Source organism: Ambystoma mexicanum, chromosome 5p, assembly GCF_040938575.1.
Source record: "Ambystoma mexicanum isolate Mex_15411 chromosome 5p, UKY_AmexF1_1, whole genome shotgun sequence".
NCBI classification, from domain to species: Eukaryota; Metazoa; Chordata; class Amphibia; order Caudata; family Ambystomatidae; genus Ambystoma; species Ambystoma mexicanum.
The window spans coordinates 887,150,611-887,174,627 of record NC_090930.1 but is presented as its reverse complement, the minus strand read 5'-3'; the positions used below and the strand labels follow the sequence as shown (position 1 = coordinate 887,174,627).

The window sequence follows — 24,017 nt, the reverse complement described above, 5'->3', positions numbered from 1 at the left end:
CGACGCCCGGAAAGCTGTTCAGGGTCTGCCCTGGATGCCAGCTTCAGAATGTCTTTAAGGAGGACGAACACTCCCTTTGCCTTTACTGCCTACATGAGGACAAGACGCATGTGGAGAAGGACTGTGCGTTTTGCGGCAATATGTCGGAGCGGACCATGAAGGACCGCCATCAACGTCTCGCCAACTGGCTGGAAGGAAAGAGCCCGTCAGGCGAGAAGAAGAAGTCCGAGCGGTCTTCTAAGACCTTTGAGGGCGCCCCGGCGACGGGGGTCCAACAGAAGGCCAAGCACCGCGAGTCCGCTGGCACCGGGAGCGCCGAACGGTCGGGCTCTACGGGCGCCAGGCAGGGCGCATCCTCCCCGGCGCCATCAACCACGAGCCAACGCTCTGGCTCGGGTAAGAGGAAGGCCGAGCACCCGGCGAAGCTCCTGGAGAGACCCCGGTCGAGCTCGAAAGGCCCCATCGGAGGGGGAGCGAGGCGGTGACCCTCCCCCCAAGGAGAAGGCGGTGAGCGCACCTAAGGTGGTGAAAGCCTTGATCCATCCGGCCAATGCCTCTATCGAGACAGTCGCGGCGGCCCTGGCTCAGCCTGTGGAGGCTACACCAGTGGTGGCGACCTCGGGGCCAGAGTCTCCCTGCCACCGCGGAAGGAGTCCTCTTTCATGCCCATCGACAGGACCCCTGTGAAACCTCCGACGGAGAAGAAAAAGGGGGGGGCAGGAGGTCGTCGTGGATTCGGCCTCAACCTCTGAGGAGGAGCTGATCGAAGTCTTAAGCCACGGCGTTGGCGTGGAAGAAGACCAGCCCGTCGGGAGGGACCCCGACGTAGGAGACGACGAGAATGTCGAGGGTGCCGACGGGGCTCCTGTCCGCCCGTCGGACTCCCCTCAACCAGTGCCGCAAGACAACTCGGTGGCCATTTTGTTGGCTATACAGTCCTTATGCTCAGAGATAAGGACGAGACTGCCGTTACCACCAACGGAGGAACCGCTCCCGACGGGGGACCCGGAGCTAGGCCCTTCTGGGAGCCCTCCCCCTAAGAGAAGAAGGATTCATCCTCCACCTCCTTTTCAGCCATCGCGCCCTGTTCAGCCCTCCTCCCCATCCACGACACGTGGGGATGATACAGGGACTGACACAGCCGCGACGGGTACAGACGACGAGGTTTACGACGAGGATCTCCCGTCGTCACCTCCCACCCGGGCTTCCCCGCCCGATGAGATTGGATCGTTTCACTCCATGATCGCCAGGGCATCCAAGCTTTTCCAGCTCTGCCCGGAAGAGAAGAAGAAGGAAGGTTTCCTATATCAACGGCGCGAGGCCAAGAGGAAGACGGTCCTCGCTGTACCTCTACTAGACGATATTTGGGATGAGGGCCTCGCCCTCTTCAAGAACCCATCCACGACGCCGGCTAGAAGGGATCGGTACGAGAAGAAGTACCGGGTCCCGGACGCGGCCCCCTTGTGCCTTTGGGCACAGCCGACCCCGGACTCCGTCGTCTCTGCGGCGGCCAGGAAGAAAGCGGGGGGGGCGCGGCCTCTACGTCGACCTCCCCGCCGGACGGCGAGGGAAAGAAATTAGACACTATGGGACACAGAGTCATCTCGTCGGCAGCGACGACGATTAAGGCGGCCAACGCCTTGGCTATCGTAGCCCGCTACGACAGGGAGTTGTGGTACAAGCTTGCCCCCCTGCTGGACTTCCTACCAGACGACAAGAGGGCGGAAGCCCTAGAGATCTTGCAGGAAGGAGAGGTGGCGTCGGACCAAGCCATTACGATTGCGACGGACATCGCTGACACTGGATTTCGCCAGTTGGGCAATAGGGTGTGCCTTAGGCGGCGTGGATGGCTCAAGGCTACTGACTTTCGTCAGGACGTGCAGACCAGAGTCTTGGACATGCCGTTCGACGGAAACAACCTGTTTGGGAAAACAGTGGACGATTCCCTTCAAGCCATCAAGGCGGACACGGAGACGGCCCGGGCTCTTGGGGTTCTTCAGCAGCGGCGGGCGCCCTTTCGGAGCGGCAGAGGCAAACAGGGTGCCTCCAAAGGTTCCAGCGGCGGATTTTCCACCTACCGTCAAGCGGCCCGTTCGTCGTCACAGGAAGCTTACAGGGGACGAGGCAAGTCAGGCGGACCCCGCCGTCGTCGCCAAGGAGGTCAAGGCGGCAAAGCCTCGTCGAAGCAGGACTGAACCGGCCGTGGGGTCGGGCCCCCACCGAAGCACCCCGGTGGGAGGCCGGCTGGCGAGCTTCATCAGCGTGTGGGAGTCCATCTCCACCGACCGTTGGGTGCTGGACGCCCTAGCTCAGGGTCACGCGCTCGAGTTTCTAAAGAAGTGCCCGCGCGTTCCCCCTGTGGCCAGGAAAGAACATCACGTCCCTCAACTTCTCTTGGAGGTAAAGGCGATGCTCAAGAAGGGTGCCATCGAGCTCGTCCCAAAGAGGCTTCGGGGCTCCGGAGTTTACTCAAGATACTTCCTCGTGAAGAAGACGACGGGAGGATGGCGTCCCATCCTGGACCTGCGACGACTGAACAAATTCATCAAGGCACAGAAGTTCCGGATGGTCACCCTCCAACACGTCCTGGGTCAACTGGAGGAGGGCGATTTCCTGTCGTCGTTGGATTTGGAGGATGCCTACTTCCATATTCCCATCCTAAAGGGACACCGAAGGTTTCTCAGGTTCGTGGTCCAGGGGCGTCTTTACCAGTTCAGAGCCCTTCCCTTCGGATTGAGGTCGGCACCCAGGGTGTTCACCAAGTGCCTCGCACCGGTGGCGGCGCAGCTGCGCCGAGAGGGGATCCACGTCTACCCCTACCTGGACGACTGGCTCATCCGAGCAAAGACGAAGGAGCTCGCCATGGAGCACACGGCAAGGACCGTCCAACTACTCACAGACCTGGGATTCTCCATAAACTACGCCAAGTCCCACCTGGTCCCCGCGCAAGACGCACTGTTTCTGGGAGCGAAGCTCGACACAGTGTCGCTTCTGGCCTCTCCGTCGGAGGAAAGGACGAGGGCCATCTTGGGCAAGGTGCAGCGGATGCTGGTCGCGGATGCGGCCAGGGTGAGGTCCATCAAGTCCCTCCTCGGAATGATGTCTTCTTGCATTTACCTCATCCGTCTGTGCAGGCTCCAGATGCGCCCGTTGCAGGAGTTCCTGGACGCGCGCTGGATTCAGACGACGGGCAGCTTCGAGGAGAGGATCACACTCGGCGAGAGTTTCCGACGAGCGATCCGGTGGTGGGGCACCCGCGCGCATCTGACAGCGGGCATGGACTTCCAGACCCCCGGCCACCAGGAGACAGTGACCACGGATGCCTCCCTGGAAGGGTGGGGAGCGCACACCGAAAATCTGCACGCGAGAGGCCTTTGGCTTCCGACGGAGAAGTCCCTCCATATCAACGTCCTGGAGCTCCGTGCAGTGTTTTGGGCCCTCGGGTCCTTTCTGCCGTCCCTCAAGGGCAAGGTGGTGAGGATCTTCACCGACAACACCACCACCATGTTCTACATCAGGAAGCAGGGCGGAACCAGGTCCCCAGCCCTGTCCAAGGAGGCGCAGGATCTGTGGCATTGGGCCGTCGCCCAAGGGATGTTTCTGGTGCCGTTTCATCTGGCAGGGATAAAAAACACCATCGCCGACTCGCTCAGCAGAGAGCTGCGCTCGTGCCACTAGTGGGAACCCACGACAGGATCTAGTGGACCGCCTCTTCCGACGGTGGGGCACACCCCAGATCGATCTGTACGCGACGGCGACGAACTCCAAGTGCCGGAGGTTCGCCAGCAGGTTTCCCCAGCCGAGGAGCATGGGCGATGCTTTCTCGTTCCCCTGGGAGGGCCTGTTTCTATACGCGTTCCCTCCATTGCCATTGCTGATCCGGCTCATCAACCAGCTCAAGAGGTCACGGTGCAGGATGATCCTCGTCGCACCTGCGTGGCCGAGGCAGATATGGTTCCCGGACCTTCTGGACTTGTCAGCGTCCCCGTCAATCAAGCTGCCAGTGGACGCGGATCTTCTCTCCAGGGAAGGAGGCGCCATCCTCCATCACGACCCGAAGTCGCTGAACTTGCAGGCCTGGCTCCTGCAGCGTTAGAGTTTGGAGGATACGACATACCGGCCGACTGCAGAGAGGTTCTTGCAAAGGCCAGGGCGTCCTCAACTCTTAAATGCTATGGACACAAATGGAAGAGGTTCTCTGTCTGGTGCCACGCACAGAAGATTAACCCTCTACGGATTACGGCTCCCCAGGTACTGCCGTACCTTCTGACGCTGGCCAAGGCTGGACTGGCGCATGCGTCCATCAAGATTCATCTTGCTGCGATTCCCAGATACACCAGAACCACGGGGCGGACTTCTATGTGGTCTCATCGTCTGGTGAAAGAATTCATGAAGGGACTGTTCAGATCGTTCCCGCCGGTGAAGGCTCCGGCCCGGCGTGGGAGCTCAACGTGGTGCTGACCAAGCTCATGTGACCTCCGTTCGTGCCTCTGCACTCGGCTCCGTTGAAGTTCTTGTCGTGGAAAACAGCGTTTCTTGTGGCCATCACCTCCGCACGAAGAGTGGGAGAGATCCAGGCCCTTTCCTGCAAGCCCCCGTACTTGACTTTTCACGACACGAGGGTAGTGCTCAGGACGCACCCCTCCTTCATGCCCAAGGTGCCGTCGGAATTCCACCTCAACGAACCCTTGGTGTTGCCTGTTTTCTTCCCGTCGCCTTCTTCGCCGGCCGAAAGGACTTTGCACTCGCTGGATGTGGCTAGAGCGCTGAAGTTTTACGTGGACCGCACGAAGTGTTTTCGGAAGACGTCACAACTTTTTGTGAACTTTGGACCTGTCAATCAGGGGAAGGCTCTCTCAAAGGCTTCCATTTCCAGATGGCTCTCCGGCTGTATCATGTACTGTCATCGGTTGGCAAACCGACCGCTGCCTGGCCGTCCGAGAGCCCATTCCACCAGAGCGATCACAGCTACCACGGCGTTCCTATCTGGTGTGCCCTTGCTGGACATCTGCAGGGCTGCTACGTGGTGGTCGACGCACACCTTCACGAAATTCTACTGCATCGACCGGGATTCCAGGGAGGAGTCCAGGGTCGGCCAAGCAGTGCTGCGCAATCTGTTCGCCTAAGGTGAGCCTGGTGAGGAGTTAAGAATTGCTTAATGTTGAGTTTGATGTAATGCTTAATGTTGAGCCTTTGCCACCTCCCGTGGTTGTGCATGTGTGTACTGCTATGTATTCTTTATTCATGAGCAAGTGAATCCATGCCAGAGCCATGCTGGAGAACAACAGTTACAGGTAAGTAACTTGTTCCTTACCTCAGGGCTGTCCACCCCCCGGAGCAATCCAACCTGGAAGCGGACAGGCTGAACGACTTAGTACTAAAGTAGGTCCTCCTCAGATGGGGGCATCCCCAGGTGGGTCTTTTTGCCTCCCAGAACTACAGGAAATGCCACCAGTGCGCCTCCGGACAGGGGCAGGGCTCTGGCCCCCAGGGCGACGCATTCCAGATCCAATGGAACGATCGCATAGGCCTTCCCGGTGCACACCCCTAGTCCACAGGGTGACCTGCAAGATAAAGGAATCCCGGCACCTCAGCATCATTTGGATAACTTTCTGGTGCCCGGCCAGACCGTGGTTCTCCGAGCTCCTCAGCCTTTCGGACAGACCACCCATTCAGCTTCTGCTGGGCCCAGCTCCTCCCCTGGCCCAGCAGGGGGGCAGGGGACTCCACCCTGCTCCTCGCATGCTAGTCCTTGCTGCATGGCTCCTGCGCAGGTTCCGCTGAAACACTTAAGCCTATCTCGGGCCAACCTAGAGATCATCCAGGGCGCAAGAAGCAAGGCTACTCGCAGCCGATATAAGAGTAAATGGGGCATATGGCAGGCCTCCACAGGCTTTCCACGCCTATAAAGAAGCCACATCCGGTGTGGGACTTTAAGGTTGTGTTGGGCGCCTTTTGAGCCTCGGGTGCCAGCGGGCTGGTCACCATAAAAACAGCTCTGCTTGTGGGCCTCACCTCAGCTCGCAGAGTCAGCGAGATCCAGGCTCTGGTGGCATCAGAACCCTACACCATTTTTCAGAGGGACAAGGTCGTCCTGCAGACGCACCCTGCTTTCCTACCCAAGGTGACCACCTCCTTCCATCTCAATGAGGAAGTAGTGGACGCCTTGTTTGTCACTTTCGGTGGGTCAAGGCCAAGTTATCCAAGGCTTCCATAGCTAGGGGATGATTGCGGCCATCAAGGAGGTCTATGAGGGGCAGCACAAACCAGTGCCAGCTAACTTACATGCCCATGCAGTCAGAGCCAAGGCCACGGCCATCGCGTTCCAACGGCTGTGCCGTGGCAGGTCATCAGCAGGCGGCTTCCTGGTCACCCCTTCGGTGGTCCGTAAACACTACTGTTTGAAGGCTGCCTCTAGGTCAGACGCGGCATTCGGGCAAGCGGTTCTAAGAAACCTGTGTTCTTAAGGAGGGGCTCCTCTCCGCCCTGGGGCTACATTCAGTTGTAATTGCCCATACAGTATGGAGGAAAGGGGACGGGATGTAAGAGTAAGTAACAGTGACTCACCGTAGTGACTAACGTAGTCTTAGTCCATAGTCCCCTCTCCTCCATACGTCTGCCACCCCCGCCCCCTGATAATACTGGTGTCATTAGGCAATGCCTATCATTGTCGACGCGTCAGTGGGGACTGAGGAGTGGCGCCTGGGGGACTATGGACTAAGAGTACATTAGTCACTACGGTGAGCAACTGTTAATTACTGGTATGAGTAAGAGACGACAATGAGTTCTACACACCAACATGCAGTTACACCACTCTGGTACTGAGATGAGGAAGAGGGCCTCAGAGGAATACCACTGTAAAGACCATGCATGTCTCGCTAATATGCCAAACTATAGTCCGGAAATTGAAGGAAAGGACTCGCACCTGCAGCCACAGGTGTATGAAAGATGGGTAGCCAAGAGAGTAAAGAGAGGAAGAGAAAGGCAAGATACTGGTGGGAGCCATTGTATGCAGAGCTGCCGTGTGACAAGCACCAGAATACCACAGATCGCACAAGCTGGCGGTCCAGACTGATATGGCGTGGGAACCAGCGTGCTAAAGGGCCGACCTTTGAAGAGGCAGAGTGCTTGTTCTCCTGTAGCACTGCAAGGGTGCGGGAGTGTCTCAGGGGCAAAGGAGGAAAGCTTGAAGGCAGCAGAGGAGACTTGTGGCGAGGGCGATCTGCGGGAAGCCTGCAGAGGAAGCCAGTGAGTTTGAGACCAGGAAATCCAGTGTGAAAATTCCTTCGAGCACCGTGAAGGAAACATTGATTGTTAAAGTACACATTGTATCGGAGTGGTCGCGTGGGTCTGAAAGGCGGAGAACACGTTTTCGAAAGTCTGTGTCTGAATTGTTCATTTACTAAACAATTAAGTAAAGTGTTAAAGAGATCATTTGCCTTGAGAAAAGAGAAGGAACAGGTCTGAAAGGTTCCGACCTGGGAAAGGGACATTTCCATTGTGTAAAGAAGAAGAAATCTTTATCACCCAACTTTTTAAAGTACATAAGAATATTTAAACGCTGAACTGAATAAAAGTAAAACTGAGTTTTTGTTTAAAGTACCAGATTGAATTCAAGTAAACCAAAGGAAAGTAAAACTAGAACTTTTTAAAATTGTTAACCTACTAAAACTCAAGTTGAAACTGAGCAAGAATTAAATAGAAATTCATTGAATAGTGAATGGAATGAAACCAAGTCAAGAATAAGGGTATTACTAAAGAAAAGTGCTTCTTCTGTTGTGAACTGTTTTGATCTTGGGGAAGGGAACCCCAGTGCTTCTGTTGTGAACTGCCTTAAACTTGGGGAAGGAAACCCCGGGTCCTGAGTCAGACCATTTCCTTTTTTTTAGTCTACGGAAGATAATTTTGAGACTTTGTTGTGGAACTGTTTCACACTTGAGGAAGGGGACTGAAAAGGAGCTATGAGCTGAAAGAAGCTCAGAACTTTGTTTAAACTGGGTTGAACACTGTTCTTTGTGGTTGCTGACATCCCTACACATTGTATAGATTGTTGTAAGGGCAAGTGTAGGTTTTGCACACACAGATTCCTCAGTTGAACTCTTTAACCCAGACTTTCCTTAGTTTTCTTTCGGTAGAGAGATCCCACCTTAGATTAGGGCAAGTTAGGTCTTTTTCCATCCTGACATTTAAGTTAATAAAAGTGTTTATTTTGAAATTTGAATCTGTTTTCTGTGTACTTCTTCATGATGCCTTCACACTAACTAAAGACAACTAAGGCTAGTCAGTGTCCATATATTCAAATGAAAAGTCTGTCTGTGTCAAAACCTATACTTGCCCTCCCAACTAAATCTGTACAATGTTTAGGGATGTCGGTAACAAAAGAAAAAGTGTTCAAAAGTAAAGTTCTGAGCTTCTTCTAGCTCTAAGGCTTTCTTCCAGCTTGCCCTTTTCTCAAGTTCAGGATAGTTCTGCAAAGCACTCGGGGGTCCCTTCCTCAAGCTTTCAACACAGTTCAACAGTTCCTTAAATGTCCTCAGGGTTTCCCTTCCGAAAGATTCAACACAGTTCATGAAGTCTTGGGGATCCTTCCCCAAGACGCTGAATCATTCAGCTGGCAAAAACCCAAGTCGATTCAAATCTCCAGACTTTCACAATAGTATCAGTTTAACTTCTTGTTAATCTCAATGGGCCATTCGGTTTAGGTGCAGTTGTCGGACCACACGGTCCACACCTTACAGGTAACGCAACCGATAGCCCTGCTTTCCTTGGTTGTTTTCAAATGGGGGTTACTCGGTCTAGGCGCAGTTATCGGACCACCTGGTCCATCCATCATAGTTCACACAGCCGATAACCCTATGCACTTTGCTGCACTTTTGTATTATTCAGATTCTGACCAACACAGGTTTTCCTCTCTCAATCTGTGGTCCCGTGGACTCTTGTATCTTGCATCAATACTTATTTCACATTCTTCTTGACAGCCCTTTTGGCTTTGCCATAACTTGTATCTCATACAATTCACTTTGTGGTAATTTCACCCTTCTCACCCCTTTGCTTTTATTTCATCTTGCTTTCACTGCATCCATAAATGCTCTTATTTTTCAGCACTTGTTCTGAGTTGCCGTATTCAAAACATACTCAATATATCCTTTCATTAGTTCGGTATTCAATAGTGATTGTTGCACCTTTCAAAACTATTTTTTATACTGGATAGTTTGTTTTGTTATTCACATTCATCTCATTTGACCTTCCATAGCATGTACAATGCAATTCAGTACGTTCAGCATTCAGGTACTTCGGTTTTTCAGCCCCAGAGCACCCAGTGTGAGTGTTCCCCTTTCTGCACTAACCGGTAAGCGTTCACTCTGCCAGGCTTCTCGGTTCCCCTTCTTGGCTTCATTTTCCTGTAGGCTTCCCAGCGATCCCTGCTCACTGTCTTGTGCAGTTCACAGCCTCGCTCCTCCAAGGCGGGAGCTGTCGAGCGCCTCTCTCACTCTTCGAGCGGTTGGCAGCACCTTGAAGTCTTTGGCGCTCCACAGCTTCGGTTATGGGCCCCATGGAGGAGGAATGGCAGGAGTTGCGACCCTCTTACGGCCAGTCTTGGCCCTGGTGTCTCCCTCACACTCCTGTTTGTCCCGGCTTCCCTGCAGTCGGTTCCTCCATACGCCGGGTCCTTCGCCACCACTTTATCTTGCTCCTTCACCCTCTTATACACCTGCGGCTTGTTAACAGGCTGCAGGGGCAACTCCTTCACATTGATTGCCTGTCTTTGGTGAAGCTGATTAGTGGGACATGCCTGGCTATTGTAGTGGAGCTTCTCAAGAGCCCTCTTCCTCGTTTCAGTACCAAAGTGGTGTAAATGCAGGGTAGTGTGCATAACTCCTAGTTGTTTCCTCCTCATCCCAGTCTTTTGATGAAAGGTCTGTGGGACATTTTGATCAGAATAAGGAGTGAAGGGCTGGCAATAACCTACAAAGGCAGGTGGGACTATTAAATTTACTTTCACAAGGGAAAGGGGGATGCCATGTCTCACCCAAAGACGTCCTCTCAGCGCTCCCCACGTTTCCTGCACCCAGGTGATCCTCCCTCGCATATCCACGCCCAGGATGACCTTTCCCTGGCCACCTGAGTAGAGGATGTCAGGGGAAAAGAGGTGAGGATGGCCTCAGGTTCCTCACAGGTCCCTCTGGCTATCCATGTCAAAACGCCCCTGGGATAGGTTGATACCTGCGTACCATTCACAGCTCTTTCCCAACTTGCTTTAACTTCTTTGTATTCAGACTTTGACAAGTGTCTCCTGTAACAGAGCTATATGTACCCCCCATCTTTTCAGAGAACCCAGTATCTCCCTCCTCTTTTTGGCATGAGGTTACTATTGTATGATTTCCCATTTTAGGTGAGTAACCCTTGCTCCCCTGACCCATTCTCTGTTCCCCTCCCCAAGTCTTGATTCTGGCCTCTTTTGATTGTGCAGCTCTGAATTGAAACATTACCCTTCCTTCTCCCCTCTTAAGTAACCTTCTCCTCTTATCCTTCTCCTCCATACCTCCCCAATTATCAAACCAAAACAGTCAACCGGGGCCATATCATAGTGTCCGTAGCCTGTCTGGCTCTGTGTTTGTCCATTCCTCCACCTTCCCCTCCCCCAGAAAAGCCCCATTTTCATACCACCCCCTCCGCCAAACATTCCAACAATCAAACCAAAATAAACAACATGAATCATGCCCTCCAACCTCAGGGCACTCTGTTAAATATCTACGATATATGCGCTTGGCAGCTGGTCGTGCCCCCTTACTCAGAAAATCTTGACAGCCGATTTTGTGTTTGAGATTGGCGTCCCTCCTCTGGGCAAAAGAAGCAGCAAGGAATCAGGGGTACGGGGGGTGTAGCAAACTTCAACTACCCCTTAACACAGTTATACTTATTCAGTCGCCACCAATGTTCCACCATCGAGGGTCTCATGCAGAACTCTGATGTTGGTACTAAAATCCTGTTTCAATTGCAGGGTGTGTTTCTTGCAAGGGTTCCCGTGAATCATCACCTTGGTCCTGTTCATCTGCCAAGCTGCCTATGTTTGTTTCCCTTCCACCTCCTTTCTTCTCCATCTGTAGATTGCCATCCTCTGTCACCATAATACTCCCGACATTGGAGCTCTCCTTTCTATACTCTCTTGGCCTTGGGCCCGGCCTTCCTATAGGTTTCTGAGATGGAAGGGGTTTACGTTGGTTCATCGGTGCTTTAGTGGGCCAACTCCCTTCTGTCTCCCACCGGTCCTATGCTTCCTCTGGGGAATTACAGAACCAGTGTCTGTTGCCTTGTGCAATCTTCAACCTGGCTGGATAGAGTAGCATATATCGTACGGCATTGTATCGCAAGGTCTTCTATATTTCCTCAAAGTTTTGCCTTTGTTGCTGGACCTGTTTAGTGTAATCGGAAAAAATCAAGACTGATATGTTTTCCATGCGGATCGGGCCGTTTCTTGCATCACAGTCCCTGTAGTTGAAAATGTACGCTACCTTTTCCCGGGCTCCAGGCGGTGGCTTACGTACGGTGACCTTCTGAGCACGTTGCAACCACTTTGAGTCACCTTTGGAGCCCAATTTACTCTGTATCCATGTTTCCCAAAAAGTTCCATAGACTCCCACTCCTCACCTTCCGGGAGGCCCATTATGCACAAGTTGGTTCTTCGTGAGTGTCCCTCTGCATTCTCCACTCTCTCCACCAGGGTTTTGGTTGTCTGCAATTTGTATCTCTGCCTCAGCAGTTGTGATTCTAGTGTTGGTCTCTTTTTGCTTCTCAGACACTTTGTGTATGCCTGAACGTACGAAGTCCAGCACTTCACCAATGTTCCCAATTTTCAGTCCCAAAGCACACCTGGAATTTTGCGCCGCTGCAAGTGGTGGTCTCCCCATCTTACCCCACCCAGTGGACGTGCATAGCCTTCCTCCCTGCCTCGCGCATCCAGACTGTGTCGGTCCTTCCTTACGCCGGGGGCCTCTGAGACGTTGTATTCAGTCCTCTCCTCTTTAAATCTTATGGGGTTCCTCGGGTCCGAGTTGCCTTGGTGGACTATGATCCCCCCTTCTCCCAAAGAGATAATGTGCTTCTACCACCGTGCCCCGACTATGTCCCCATCCGCTGGGGTTGTTGTTACCTGAGAGGTGGAAGCGGGTGGGCGTTGTGTCCTGTTGTCTATTGGCCCCCCTGGCTTTGCCAATATGTGCTGCTTTCCCCCACCAAGTTATCCCTGGCTTAAAGGCTGGCTGCATCTGCTTCCATGCGGCATGCATCTTGTGGCAGCCCGATCATCAATGGCACTCCCCTCTGGTGGTTCTTCCCCAGTGGCTGTGGGCCCCCTGAGGCACTGTCGTACCTCTCTGCACAGTGCAGTGGGGGATCTGATCCCTCACCGGCAAAGTAGCCGGAGTCTTTGAGCGTGCTCTGTCTTGGCACAGGATCAACCCGGGTGTTTCTTTCAGTTCTTAGCGTCCTTTGCTCACTCGAGGTAGATGGCGCCCATCTTGAAGCAGTCTACCCTCTCCTTTGCTTCCAGAGCAGTCAGAGGGAAAACAGGGTTCAGTGAGCAATGTTCCCCAATATTTGGCACACTAATTTGCCTCCCCCGTCGCTGAGGTTACCGCAGAGATGTGTTGTACCAAAATCAGTGTACTGCTGGCAGGATTAAATCTGGATTCCTTCGAGCAGCCGCAGGCGCACCAGATTACTATATCTGCATACCTGGCCTGCTGGCCACGCCCCCACCCAACTCCAGATTTAAGGTAATTTGTTTCTGTATTTTATGCTGAAGCTACTTAATGCTGCAGCAGATTCAGCATGTTTCTCTTGGGAGGGTCATTGGGTTACCCTAGGTGTGATGAGCAGGTACCCTAGTTTTCTGCACTTGCTGTGTTCATGTCCATGGGTAGATACGCAATGGGGTCACAAAATACCAAGAGGAGAATAGTGGCTGATCTCGCCTTTTGGAGTCGAAGGTATGTCTTCTGTGTCTTCTGGGCATCTTATTAGCTGATAACAAAGCCCAGAATATGACAAGGAAATTGTTTTCCTTGGGGATTTTATTAGGAGGCAGCTGGAGGAGCTATGGTTGTGCCCCAGTCTCTTGCCTGTGCATTTTTGGAACAGCGAGTGGATCAGATGGGCCATGGTTGAGGAGACCTTCATACAGGAGAGGGCACCCCTGCAGATAAGTGGTGTATAGGCCACTTTTCCTCCCTAAAAGAAGAAAATACACCCCTAAAATAAAAATAGGAAGTAAAAATACTACCAGCAAAATGGGGAAATAGACATAAGAGCATGTCCCACTGCTTTCGTCCACGTAGCTCCATGAATATGTTTGGACCAGTAGTACACTTTGTACTACAGGAAGAAACTCTAAGGCAAAAATGTATATTTTAATGTGCATAATAAAACTTGGTGCAAATAAATATTTATTACAAAACATTGCTTTTACAGTCAAAACATTTGTACTTGCTTATTAACTACTTCCATTGGCAATGGGTCTTAATTTTTTACTCCCTAAAAATCATTTTAATCCCATCTTTAAAAAATAGGGAGTAACATGCTCCCACTTCAAAATCTTATCTGGAACACTGGGAGAGGGTGAGGCTCAGGAATGAGAGGCGTAGATTTGCATCGTCTGTAAAAGGTAGTGTGGGGGCTGGTATGCGGGGGAAGATGAGGATGAGAAAGTAGGTGCATGCACAGCTGGAACCATTGATTCAGGTCACAAAGGATTCTTCCCCTGGGTAGAGCCCGAAGTAGGAGATCTGGGTGCACTGCGGTTCCCCTGGGGCGGGGCAGGAGGGGTGGGCAGGGCGGGTGAGGGTGTGTCTTGTAATGGATCCAGGGTATTTATTTTTACATTTGTATAGCGCACAGCAGCCCTTGGACATCGAGGCGCTGTTACTTGCAGGAAGCTTAGTTACAGGGTAGAGGGCAAACGGAGACCAACAGTTATACATAAAACAAATATACACTAGGATACATATACATATGAGCATGGTACATTTATGTGGTTTAACAGTTTTAGCTGGAGATCGTGGCGTACTTCAGGTGAAGAGCACAGTTTTCATGGCTTTGCGAAATGCCATGAGGGATGCCTCTACTCGGAGGGTAGGAGGTAGGGCATTCCAGTGTGAGGGTGCGAGGTAGGGGAAGCTGGAGCCACCTGCTCTAGTTCTTCTTACCATGGGCACACAGAGCATGTTGGTGTAGGGTGTTCTAGTTGCCCCTGTGGAGGTGGAGGGGTGAATCCTTTGTGACAGGTATTCTGGTGCAGAGAGGTGGATGCACTTGTGGGTCAGTGTCAGAGTGTTGAATAAGATCCTCTTTTATTGGGAGCCAGTGGGCTGCTTTCCTGGCGGCAGTAATGTTCTCTCTTTTGGAGATGCCTTGAGCTGCGCGGAGTGCGTTGTTCTGGATGACTTGTAGTCTATCCAGGTTTTTAGTGGAGGTTCCTAGGAAGAGTACATTGCAGTAGTCTAACCTTGAGCCTGTGATGGCTCTGGCTATGTTGGTGCAGTTCTCTTTGGAGAGAAATGGCCTAGCTGCGTTAACTATGAGGAGCTGGGCCTAGATGCCTTGCTGTCCTCTCCACCTCCCTACCTTGCTGGGAACCACATGATTTAAATGAGTCCTATGTACCCTCCTGAACTGCTTTCCTCCCTCTTTACGCTGAGTGGCTGATAGCACCTGGGACTTGACATCCTGTTTGGATTTTAATGTTTTTAATTTCCTATAACATTCTATTTGATATGCTGCTCTGTTGATTTGACATATTTTGAGGAATTTGCTAGTTTATTCCCACATCCATAAAAAAGAAAATGTCACATTTATGAATGGTTGAAAATAGTACCACCTATTTACTCTTGCGTCCCGTCCCCTTTCCTCCATACTCCACGGGCGTCCCTTCCTAGGGACCGGAGACGGAACCTTTTTCACCAGAAAAACCTTCTTCCCCTTTAAATTTAGAGGCGCGCTAGGCCGCGGCCCTGGGAGCACGTGCTCTCCTGACTCCGGCCACCGGTGCTACACCTTAGTCCCCTTTTCCGTTTCGACGGGACTGGGCCGATTTCACCAGCGCTCCTGGGTTTGGCTTCGGCCATGTAATACCATGCGCTCTACAGCGGATACTTTCTTCTGTCTTTTTGTCTTCTTTTATCATTCAGGTACTCGGTCCTCTGGCGCCACGTTCCTCCCCGGCGCATGTCGACTTCAGCGGGCTTCAGCAGGTGTCCAGCCTCTGAGGGGCTCTTCCCTACTTCCGGTCCCCATGCTCTTTGCCTCCGCTGCCTTGGCCCCGACCACGGCTGGGAGGGTTGTTCTGCATGCAACGCGCTTACACCGCATGCTCTGGAGAACAGGCTAGCTCGGTGGAGGGAGCTCTTCAAGAAGTCTCCTCCAGAGGACTTGAAGGGCTATGTCAGACAGAAGTCAAGGCCCAAGGTAGGGCAGCTTTTTTCCATCGCACCCCACAAGGGCGACTCCTTCCCAAGAAAACAGACCGGGAGGAACCTTTCTAGTATTTTAACCAGCACAGATACCAAGGCTATTCCAGCTACCAGCCACCAGGCCGAGGGGGTCACTAGATCCTTCTGAGGACAGTGCTGAGGGACCGCAAGGTTCTTTTACCGGGTGTACACCCGAGGGGCTATGCCCTAGTACTGGCCAGATGTCCGAGGGGGCACCTGCACGCAGCAGTACCAGCGATACTGCTGAGGGCAACACGCCTACCAAGCCCCGTCCTGAGGCGCAGGGTAGGTCTCATGCGCCACTGCCAGGAGGCCGGCCCAGTGAGCCAAGCACCACGACTTTGGCATGGAGTTCGACAAGATGGCTGCCACGCCAGACAAAATGGCTGCTCATCCGAGTCCGCCCCTGGGAATGGAGCAGGTGTGAGAAAGAGTTACAAGGTGGGACTTGTGTCAACCAGGTACGTGGCCTACAGCTTATACATTAGCATCGCAGGGCAGGTTTACCCAGCAAGTGCCTAGGCATAGTATGCACCGGCCCCAGCAGCCGCCCGCTACCCCTTCGATATCAATTGCCACCCCACCGGCCTGTGAGGACCGGGTCTTTGAAAAGTTCCTCACTCTCACGAGATCTCCTTAGATGGGGGGCCATCCTTCGGGATGTTATCGGGGACATGCTCCCTCCGGCCCCTCCACTTGCGCCTGTATTAATTCCTCCTATGGCTCCGGCGCCACAGGCCCCGATGCAGCCCCCGATGGCCTTGCTGGCACCTTTTGATTCCGGCTCCCCTGCCTCCCACAGTTCAGGCGGTTCCACACCAGCCTCCGCTGCAGCCTTCGGCTCCAGTCTCAACACTGCACCCTTTGGCGCCAAGCACGTCTCCACCCGCTCCGGACCATCCGGACAACCTGGTGGATACGGATGAGGAAGAAGACCCTGACCTGCCGTCATCAGCCAAGGCCTTCCATGAACGGCTCGCAGGGCTGGCAGAGTATTTGGGCAAATGGAGGGGGATCCACTCTTGCTGTCGGCACCCTCAACCGCACTCTTCAGTGATCGCTGCAGCGTCACTCTACTCTAAGCCTCACTCGTCGTCAGCCACCTCGTCCTCGGTGCTGCTAGGCAAAGAGGAGAACATCTTGGAGGTGTACGGGTTGAAGCTTTATTCCAACGCTTCGCTGCATCTTTGTCAATCCAACGTGGATGCCATGCTGGCAGCCGTTAACGAGAGGCTTTGGCGGGAAATAGCCAACTTCCTTCCAGAACTTCCGGTGCAAAGCCAGGCACGTTTGAAGGCGGGACTGGCGGAGGCTAAATTGGTGGCGCAGGACATCATGGAGTCCACCGTGGCCCACATAGACACCTCTTGCTGGGCCATTTGCAGCACCACGGACATGAGAAGAACTGCCTGGCTTTGGACTACTAAATTCAACCCAGACGTCCAGGAATGCATATTGGACCTTCTATTCGAGGGTGCTGACCTCTTCCACTCCACCACTGATGAAGAGCTAGATTAATAGATTGATATAGCTGCTTGTGCGCTATATAAATGTAAATAAATAAATAAATAAATAAAAGAAAAACAGTTCACAAACTGTGAAGCCTTTATCCTTAGGACGGCCACGCCCAAGGCGTTCACCCAGTCGCATCAACGCTCTGATAAGGGGCAGGCGTTCGGCGGGTTCCGGGGCTTCCAAGAACAGAGGTCTAGACAGCCTGACAGTTCTACGAGTCAGCACCGGCGCAAACAACAAAAGGGGGGAGCAAGGGCTTTTTTCAGTAACCCTCTTCCGCAACAGCCTCCGAAGGTAAGAAGGCATGACGCGCCCCTTCGGGTCCACTTGTCTCCGGTGGGGGCAAGCTTGCCCTTCACGCACAGTTTTGGCGTCAGAGATTCGCGGACCCCTAAATCCTATCTGTAATATCCATGGGGTACCGCCTACCGATTTCTCCCTCTCATCCCCTCCTCTCCCACAGATTCGGACAGCAACTCATCGAGAGCCAATCAGTGCAAGAAGTCCCAGCCTCCCAGTGAGGCTTTGGCTTCTACTCCAGGATTTTCGCTATAAAAAAGAAGAACCAGGCTGGCCTGAGAGTTGTGTTGGACCTCTCTACCCTCAACCTCTCCCTTCCTCTTCATAAATTCAAGATGGTTACGCCAGCACTCATTGCGGAGACATTGTGCAGGGGAGACTGGATGTGCTCCCTGGATCTGAAGGACGCTTATCTACACGTCCCGATTTGGGTTCCATGTGTTAATATCCCTGCAAAAATATTGCCATACAAAAATATTGCAAGCCCTTCCGGCAGCTGGCCCAGCAGGTCACCATCACCACTGATTCCTCCCTGGAAGGGTGGGAGGGGCCCTCTGGACAACCACAGTGTGAATGGAGTCTGGACCTTTCAGGAGCAGGAGTCTCATATCAACTTGCTGGCGCTGAAGGCCATCTGGCTAGCTCTCTAAGCTTTCCTTCCGCTCATTGGGGGCAAGGTCATCCTTATCCAGATGGACAACTCCACCAGCATGTACTTTGTCAACAAGCAGGGAGGAACCAGGTGCCCTCGGCTGTGCAGCCTAGCAATTAGCATGTGGGAATGGGACCTGGAGAACAACATCTACCTGTTGGCCATCCACCTCCAACCTGGAAGCGGACAGGCTGAACAGACTTGGAGCGGACAATTACGAATGGCAATTGAACAATCAGGTCCTGCTTGGGATCGTCGGCAGATGGGTCTTCCCACACGTGGATCTGTTTGCAGTTTGTGTCATGGAAGGGGCAAGGCCCCGGCTCCCTGGGTGACCCATTCCAGAAACAGTGGGACGGCATGACAGCATATGCCTTAACTCCCACACCCCTGGTACACAGATAAGAGAATCACATCACCTCTGCATCATTCTGATAGCTCCATGGTGGCCGGCGAGACCGTGGTTCTCGGAGCTCCTCAGCCTCTCAGACAGGCCACCCATTCACCGGCCGCTGGGCCCAGCTCATCTTCTGGCGCGGCACGGGGCAGGCTTCTTCACCCCGCTCCACAGCAATTAGCCCTAGCAGCGTGGTTCCTGAGCAGGTCACACTGAAGTATCGGAGCCTATCACAGGCTAACCTAGACATCATTCAGGGCACTAGGAGTAAGGCTACTAGGAGCCAGTACAAGAGTAAATGGACAAGGTTCTGTCACTGGGCTGGACTCTTAAGGAGATTGACCCCCTTATGTGCACATTGGACAATGTGCTCGCCTTCTCTGCACACCTCGCTCACTCAGGGGTGCAAGTGGACTCATACCGCACCTATTTGGCAGCCAAAGGGGCGGAATTCAGATGAGGAGGTTGTCTCCTCTTCCAACCCGGTGGTTAAACGACATATGGCAGGCTTCATCAGGCTCTACCCGCCCATCAAGAAACCACACTCTGTGTGGGATCTCAATATTGTGCTGGGCGCCTTGGCGCTCAAGCCTTTGGCATCCGCGGACATCAGACTGGTCACCATTAAAACCGCTTTGTTGGTGGCTCTCACCTCTGCTCGTCGAGCCCACTTGATTCAGGCACTGGTCGCTTAGGAACCCTATACTACCTTTCACAAGGATAAGATGGTCCTGAGAACGCACCCCGCGTTCCTACCTAAAGTAGTCTCTGCCTTCCATCTGTTTTTTGCCGATCCTAAGGACGAGGCTCAAACGGTTGTTAGGACAGTTTTTTCTGAAGTCCAACTAAGGGCTTAGTAAAACCATTCAACTGAGGCAGTACAAGACTCCGCTCTTAGTATAATTTTGTACCACCTGAGTTCATGGTAGCGTAGACCGAGCAGCCAGGCTTATCTTAGGGGGGAGAGAGGGCTGTAGAATCAGTACAAATTAAATTGTAATACAAATGTTCCAAAGAAACACTGAAACACTATGTATGTAAAATAAATGGTTTATTTTAATACAGGTGGGCCCAGATAAATCTAGGGTTAAATAAGTACCATCACACATTATATGTAATCACAGTGATCAAAACACAACACTATACTTGGAGGTACACAGACCAAAGTATAAACCTTATTTGGAACACCTAGCAGTAGTTCTACGGAAGTCAAAACCTTTTCATACACATTCAGTATAGGTCACACCTATTCTTGGGGAGTAAAAACCAATAGTTACTTTCACAATTACATTCAGTAATGCAAGGGCAGTAGAGCCTACCAGCTGTACAGTCACTCTCAATACAAATCACATAATCAGTAAATTGGACAATATACTGTTTGTGAATAGTGGAACATGTATTCCAGGCACGGCAAAAACCTATAACTACTTTTGTGATAACACACAGTTATACTAGGTGAGTAAAACCTAAGGATGTAATATTCAATTACAGGTGCTTTTGAGATAGATCAGTGAAACACAGATTGAGATAAGCAGTAAGTCTTGTAACATATTTTTGGGATGGCACACAGCTAACTCAAGGTAAGTAAACCCCATATACTTTTTTAAATCTCACAATGAAGTCCAGGTTAGATCTTTCCCAGCTATACAAATACCTTATGTATGACTTATGAGGGACAGTTAGAACCAAAGACTCTCTGTGGGTCTGTCTATAACAGCACAGGGAAAGCAAACCCTAATGTTACACTTTACTGAATGACTCAAAGTTATTCTAGGTAGGCAACAACCTAATACAGACTTATTCTGGACAGGCTAGCAGCAAGTCAAGGGAAGCAAGACCCAGTTGGGGGACACTCGTAAAAATGTCCCAACGGGACTAATCTGGTGAAGCCAACAGTTGGAGGGCACTCCTACAATTATCTTGCAGGAATAATCTGATAAACCCAACACATTACTTTTGTGAAGTGGCACAACCTAATCACAGGTGAGTGATATACCCTCGCATCTACTTTCTATTAGAATCGCAAAACCGGTTTCTAAGGAAAGAAATATGTTAAACCTACTTTTGAGAATAGCGCACCACACATCCAAGGTAAGTAAGAACTGTTGTAACTGTTCACTCTTATAGTTAGTTATCAACCAACTCTTTACAAGGAAGGAACGTTGAAACCCTTATTTTCTTTTCTAGGCAAAAGGCCCAATCCCTTAAGTCTTTCCCTGGTTCTAGGAGCATGAGTATTCTCAGTGGCAGAAGGGGGGTCACTAGGGACTAGTGACCAACAGAAAGTGTCAGAATAGGTACTTAAGTAGCAAAAGTCGGAGTTCCTTAGGAAGACTGGGCAAACAGGTGAGTACTTTACTTCTAGGGTTAGAAGAGTGTCCAGGGGCTTCGCAGAAGACACCCTAGCAGAACTCAAGCAGTGGGACTGGGTGCACTGGACGAGAGACCTCCCAATCACAGAAAACACCCCAGAGCTACACAGAAATCCCAAGAGAATTAAGGTAAGTACATACCTAAGCCAACACAGTGCCTCTGCATTGAAGAAGATTTTGCAGCAGGAGGACTTCAGGATCTGCAGCCAAAAACCCGGTCAGTGGATTCCTTGTCGTGGTGACTGAAAACAGGACCTTGGAAGGGACTTTGCAGCAGGGATCGATAGAGAAGGCTCTAGGCACGGTTTTCCTCACGGCGGAATGTGGTTCTGCAGATTTGGCGCCTTTTCAAGGAGCACAGAAGAAAACAGAAAATAAAATTGCGGTTGTATTCTCGTCGTTACAAAGGTCCATCACTCTGTTGATGGGACTTTTCAGACTCTATTCATGTCTCTGGAGATACACCAGGATGCCCGCGAAGTTTCAGCGTGATTCCGAATTCGGAAGACCATGCACTGCACAATGGCTTGAGTTCCCATGGTATTTGGGTATTGCAGCCCCGCAAGGTCGCAGATACGTGTGGGATGGCTCAAAATGCAAGTCTTCTTGAGACTTGTGGGTCTGACCAGGCTGTGGGTCTGACCAGGCTCTGGGTCAGGGTCGTTGTTTTCTGAGTCCCCAGGTCGATTGGAAGGAAGGGCTAGAGCAGGCTCAGGTTACACAGCAGGCTCTCTGGTTGCTAGAAATCATCTCTGCCGCTTTTCCTTCATCATCCTCTCTGGTTTCAGTTCCAGTGATCGACTTGTCTTCAGCTTCCAGTTTCGCAGTATTTAACAGGAACTACAGCACAACTTCTGCATTTTACAACCAGGGTGGTCTGGTTGTCCAATCAGGATAGCCAGCCCCCCACTGGGATTTGTCCCCATTCAGATAAGGAGGAAGACAAAGGGTTGCGGAGTTTTGGACTCCTCCCTCGCTTCCTGCCTTCACCAACAGACTGAAGCCTGGATGGAGAGTCCAGGGGACTCCTGCAGAAGATAAGAATCACACAAAGCAATTTCCCACCCTGGATGTTAGGGGAAGGAACAAGAAAGGACAAACACTAAAATGGCAAAAAAAGACTGGGGCCATTTTGGTAAAATGAGCACCCTTCGGTGCCTTTACTGCAGCTGTGAACACAGCTTTCGGTAACGGTGCACCAAATTAATACAAGGTATCACTACCACCAGCCATTGAAGGTAAGCTTGTCCCTGTAACAAAATTGTTAGTTTTAGGGCCTGATTCATGGAACATTTTCCTATGGGATTGCGCCATTATAAAACACTTCCATGAATCAGGCCCTCAGTGTGAAAGGGGATACATTGTATCTCCCCTGCACTCCACATAAGGTGGTGTGTGCTGGCTTCACAGAATAAAATGTAAAAGGGATCCAAAGATCCTTTCTACCCTTGGGAACTGTAGTTCTTTCAAGGTTAGCAAAATAAAGTTAAAAAGGGAGCCCCTCAGGCAACCCAGCAACACCAGGCACTTATTGCCAATAAATTGTTAGAGGATAACTATAAAAAGACACTATGGAGAGTCAAAAAAATGACACCCATAAAAAGAGTAAAAGATTCTGTGGGTGTGAAATAAGCAAAATGTTCTGGGGTTGACCCAGCTCAGGAAGATTTACATTTCTGTGAAAATCTTACCCAACAAGGGTCTTGCACTGTCTGGCTGTCGGGCGCACTCTGAAATTTTATCTGGACCGGACCAAGAGCTTCCACAAGTCGTACGCACTATTTGTCACCTTCAGGGGGGGGTTAAAGGGCCGGGTGTCAGGCATCCAAGGCCTCTATAGCAAGGCGGATGGTTTCGGCCATCAAGGAGGCATATGAGGATCAGCACAACCTACTTCCGGCTAACATGCATGCCCACGCTGTCAGAGCCAAGGCCACGGCTGTCGCATTCCGGAGACATGCCCCGTGGCAGGTCATCAGCAGGGCAGCTACCTGGGCCACCCCTTTGGCTTTTTGCAAGCACTACTGTTTGGACGCCGGCTCTAAGTCAGACGCGGCTTTCGGACAGGCGGGTCTAAGGAACTTGTTTTCTCTGGGAGGGTCACCTTTCCACCCTGGGGCTACATCCAGTTGTAATTGCCCATGCAGTATGGAGGAAAGGGGACGGGACGTAATAGTAATTAAGTTACTCACTGTAGTAACTAACATACTCTTAGTCGATAGTCCCCTTTCCTCCATACGTCCCACCATCCTCCCCCCTAATAATACTGGTGTCATTAGGCAATCTTAATATTGTCGACACGTCGATGGGGACTGAGGTGTGGCGCCGGTGGGTGGAGTCAGGGAAGCGCATGATCGCAGGGACACACCTCTAAATTTAAAGGGGAAGAAGGTGTTTCTGGTGAAAAAGGTTCCATCTCCCGTCCGTAGCGAGTGGCGCCCGTGCAGTATGGGAGAAAGGGGACTATGGACAAAGAGTACATTAGTACATTAGTCACTACGGTGGGTAACTATTAATATTTCTGTTGCCCTCCTCATCTTCAGGCGAAAGGTATGTTAAATCTTCATGTCCAGCTCCTATAATCAATGTATTACATCATCTTACCCTCCCAGAGATACTACGGATTAGCTTCAGTTACCAACAGTTTGTGCCTTTGGCTGAGTTGAGTGTTAACGGAATTGAGTGTGTTTGCAAATGTGTGGTGTTGAAGTGCACGCTGGTGGTACATTCTGTAGAAAATGTTCACTGAATCTGTTGATGTTCTCTCTGGCCATCTTAACATAGAGGTCTGATGGTCTATGTGATGCAGAAGTACTGTACTTCTACCATGGTTAGACTGAAAGAAAGCTCAGAAATGTATTGTTGCTTTAGACACCTGGACCTGAAATAGAAATGTAGTATTTTGCAATTATCTTTTCTGACTTTCATTAAATTAAAATATGCATATTTTCTTTAAAGCACATAAAGTTGCCTGCCATAAAAGCAAGCTTCAAGCCTGAGAAAACGACTATAGTTCCAAACAGAGTGCCACCTTCCACTTCCAGCAAGCAAGAGCCTCTGGGCAAAAAAGTTGTCTTCCCACCTATGTAAGTAGTTTAATAACAGCATGCGTTAATGTGGTTCTTTTTCTCAAATGTTATGCAACAGAATAATTTGATTTCACTTCATGGCAATAAACCAAGTATTGTACTCAAGTATAATATGATAGCTGTCTGATTTCTCAGCAAGTGCCTTTGTCCAAAGCTTACCATGCACAAATAGTTATTGCATAGTATGTTTATTGAACCTGTTTT

General features: G+C 51.2%; 1 protein-coding gene across 5 annotated transcripts in view; it reads left to right on the top strand.

The window, feature by feature from the left end:
- The window catches only part of C5PH7orf57 (chromosome 5p C7orf57 homolog), a 709,483-nt gene that overhangs the window by 426,065 nt on the left and 259,401 nt on the right, over window positions 1-24,017 (top strand). For all 5 annotated transcript variants that reach the window (XM_069613329.1, XM_069613326.1, XM_069613325.1 and 2 more), the window contains one exon: window positions 23,683-23,810. In XM_069613329.1, coding sequence (XP_069469430.1) covers window positions 23,683-23,810 — 128 coding nt within the window. The remainder of the gene's footprint in view (window positions 1-23,682; window positions 23,811-24,017) is intronic.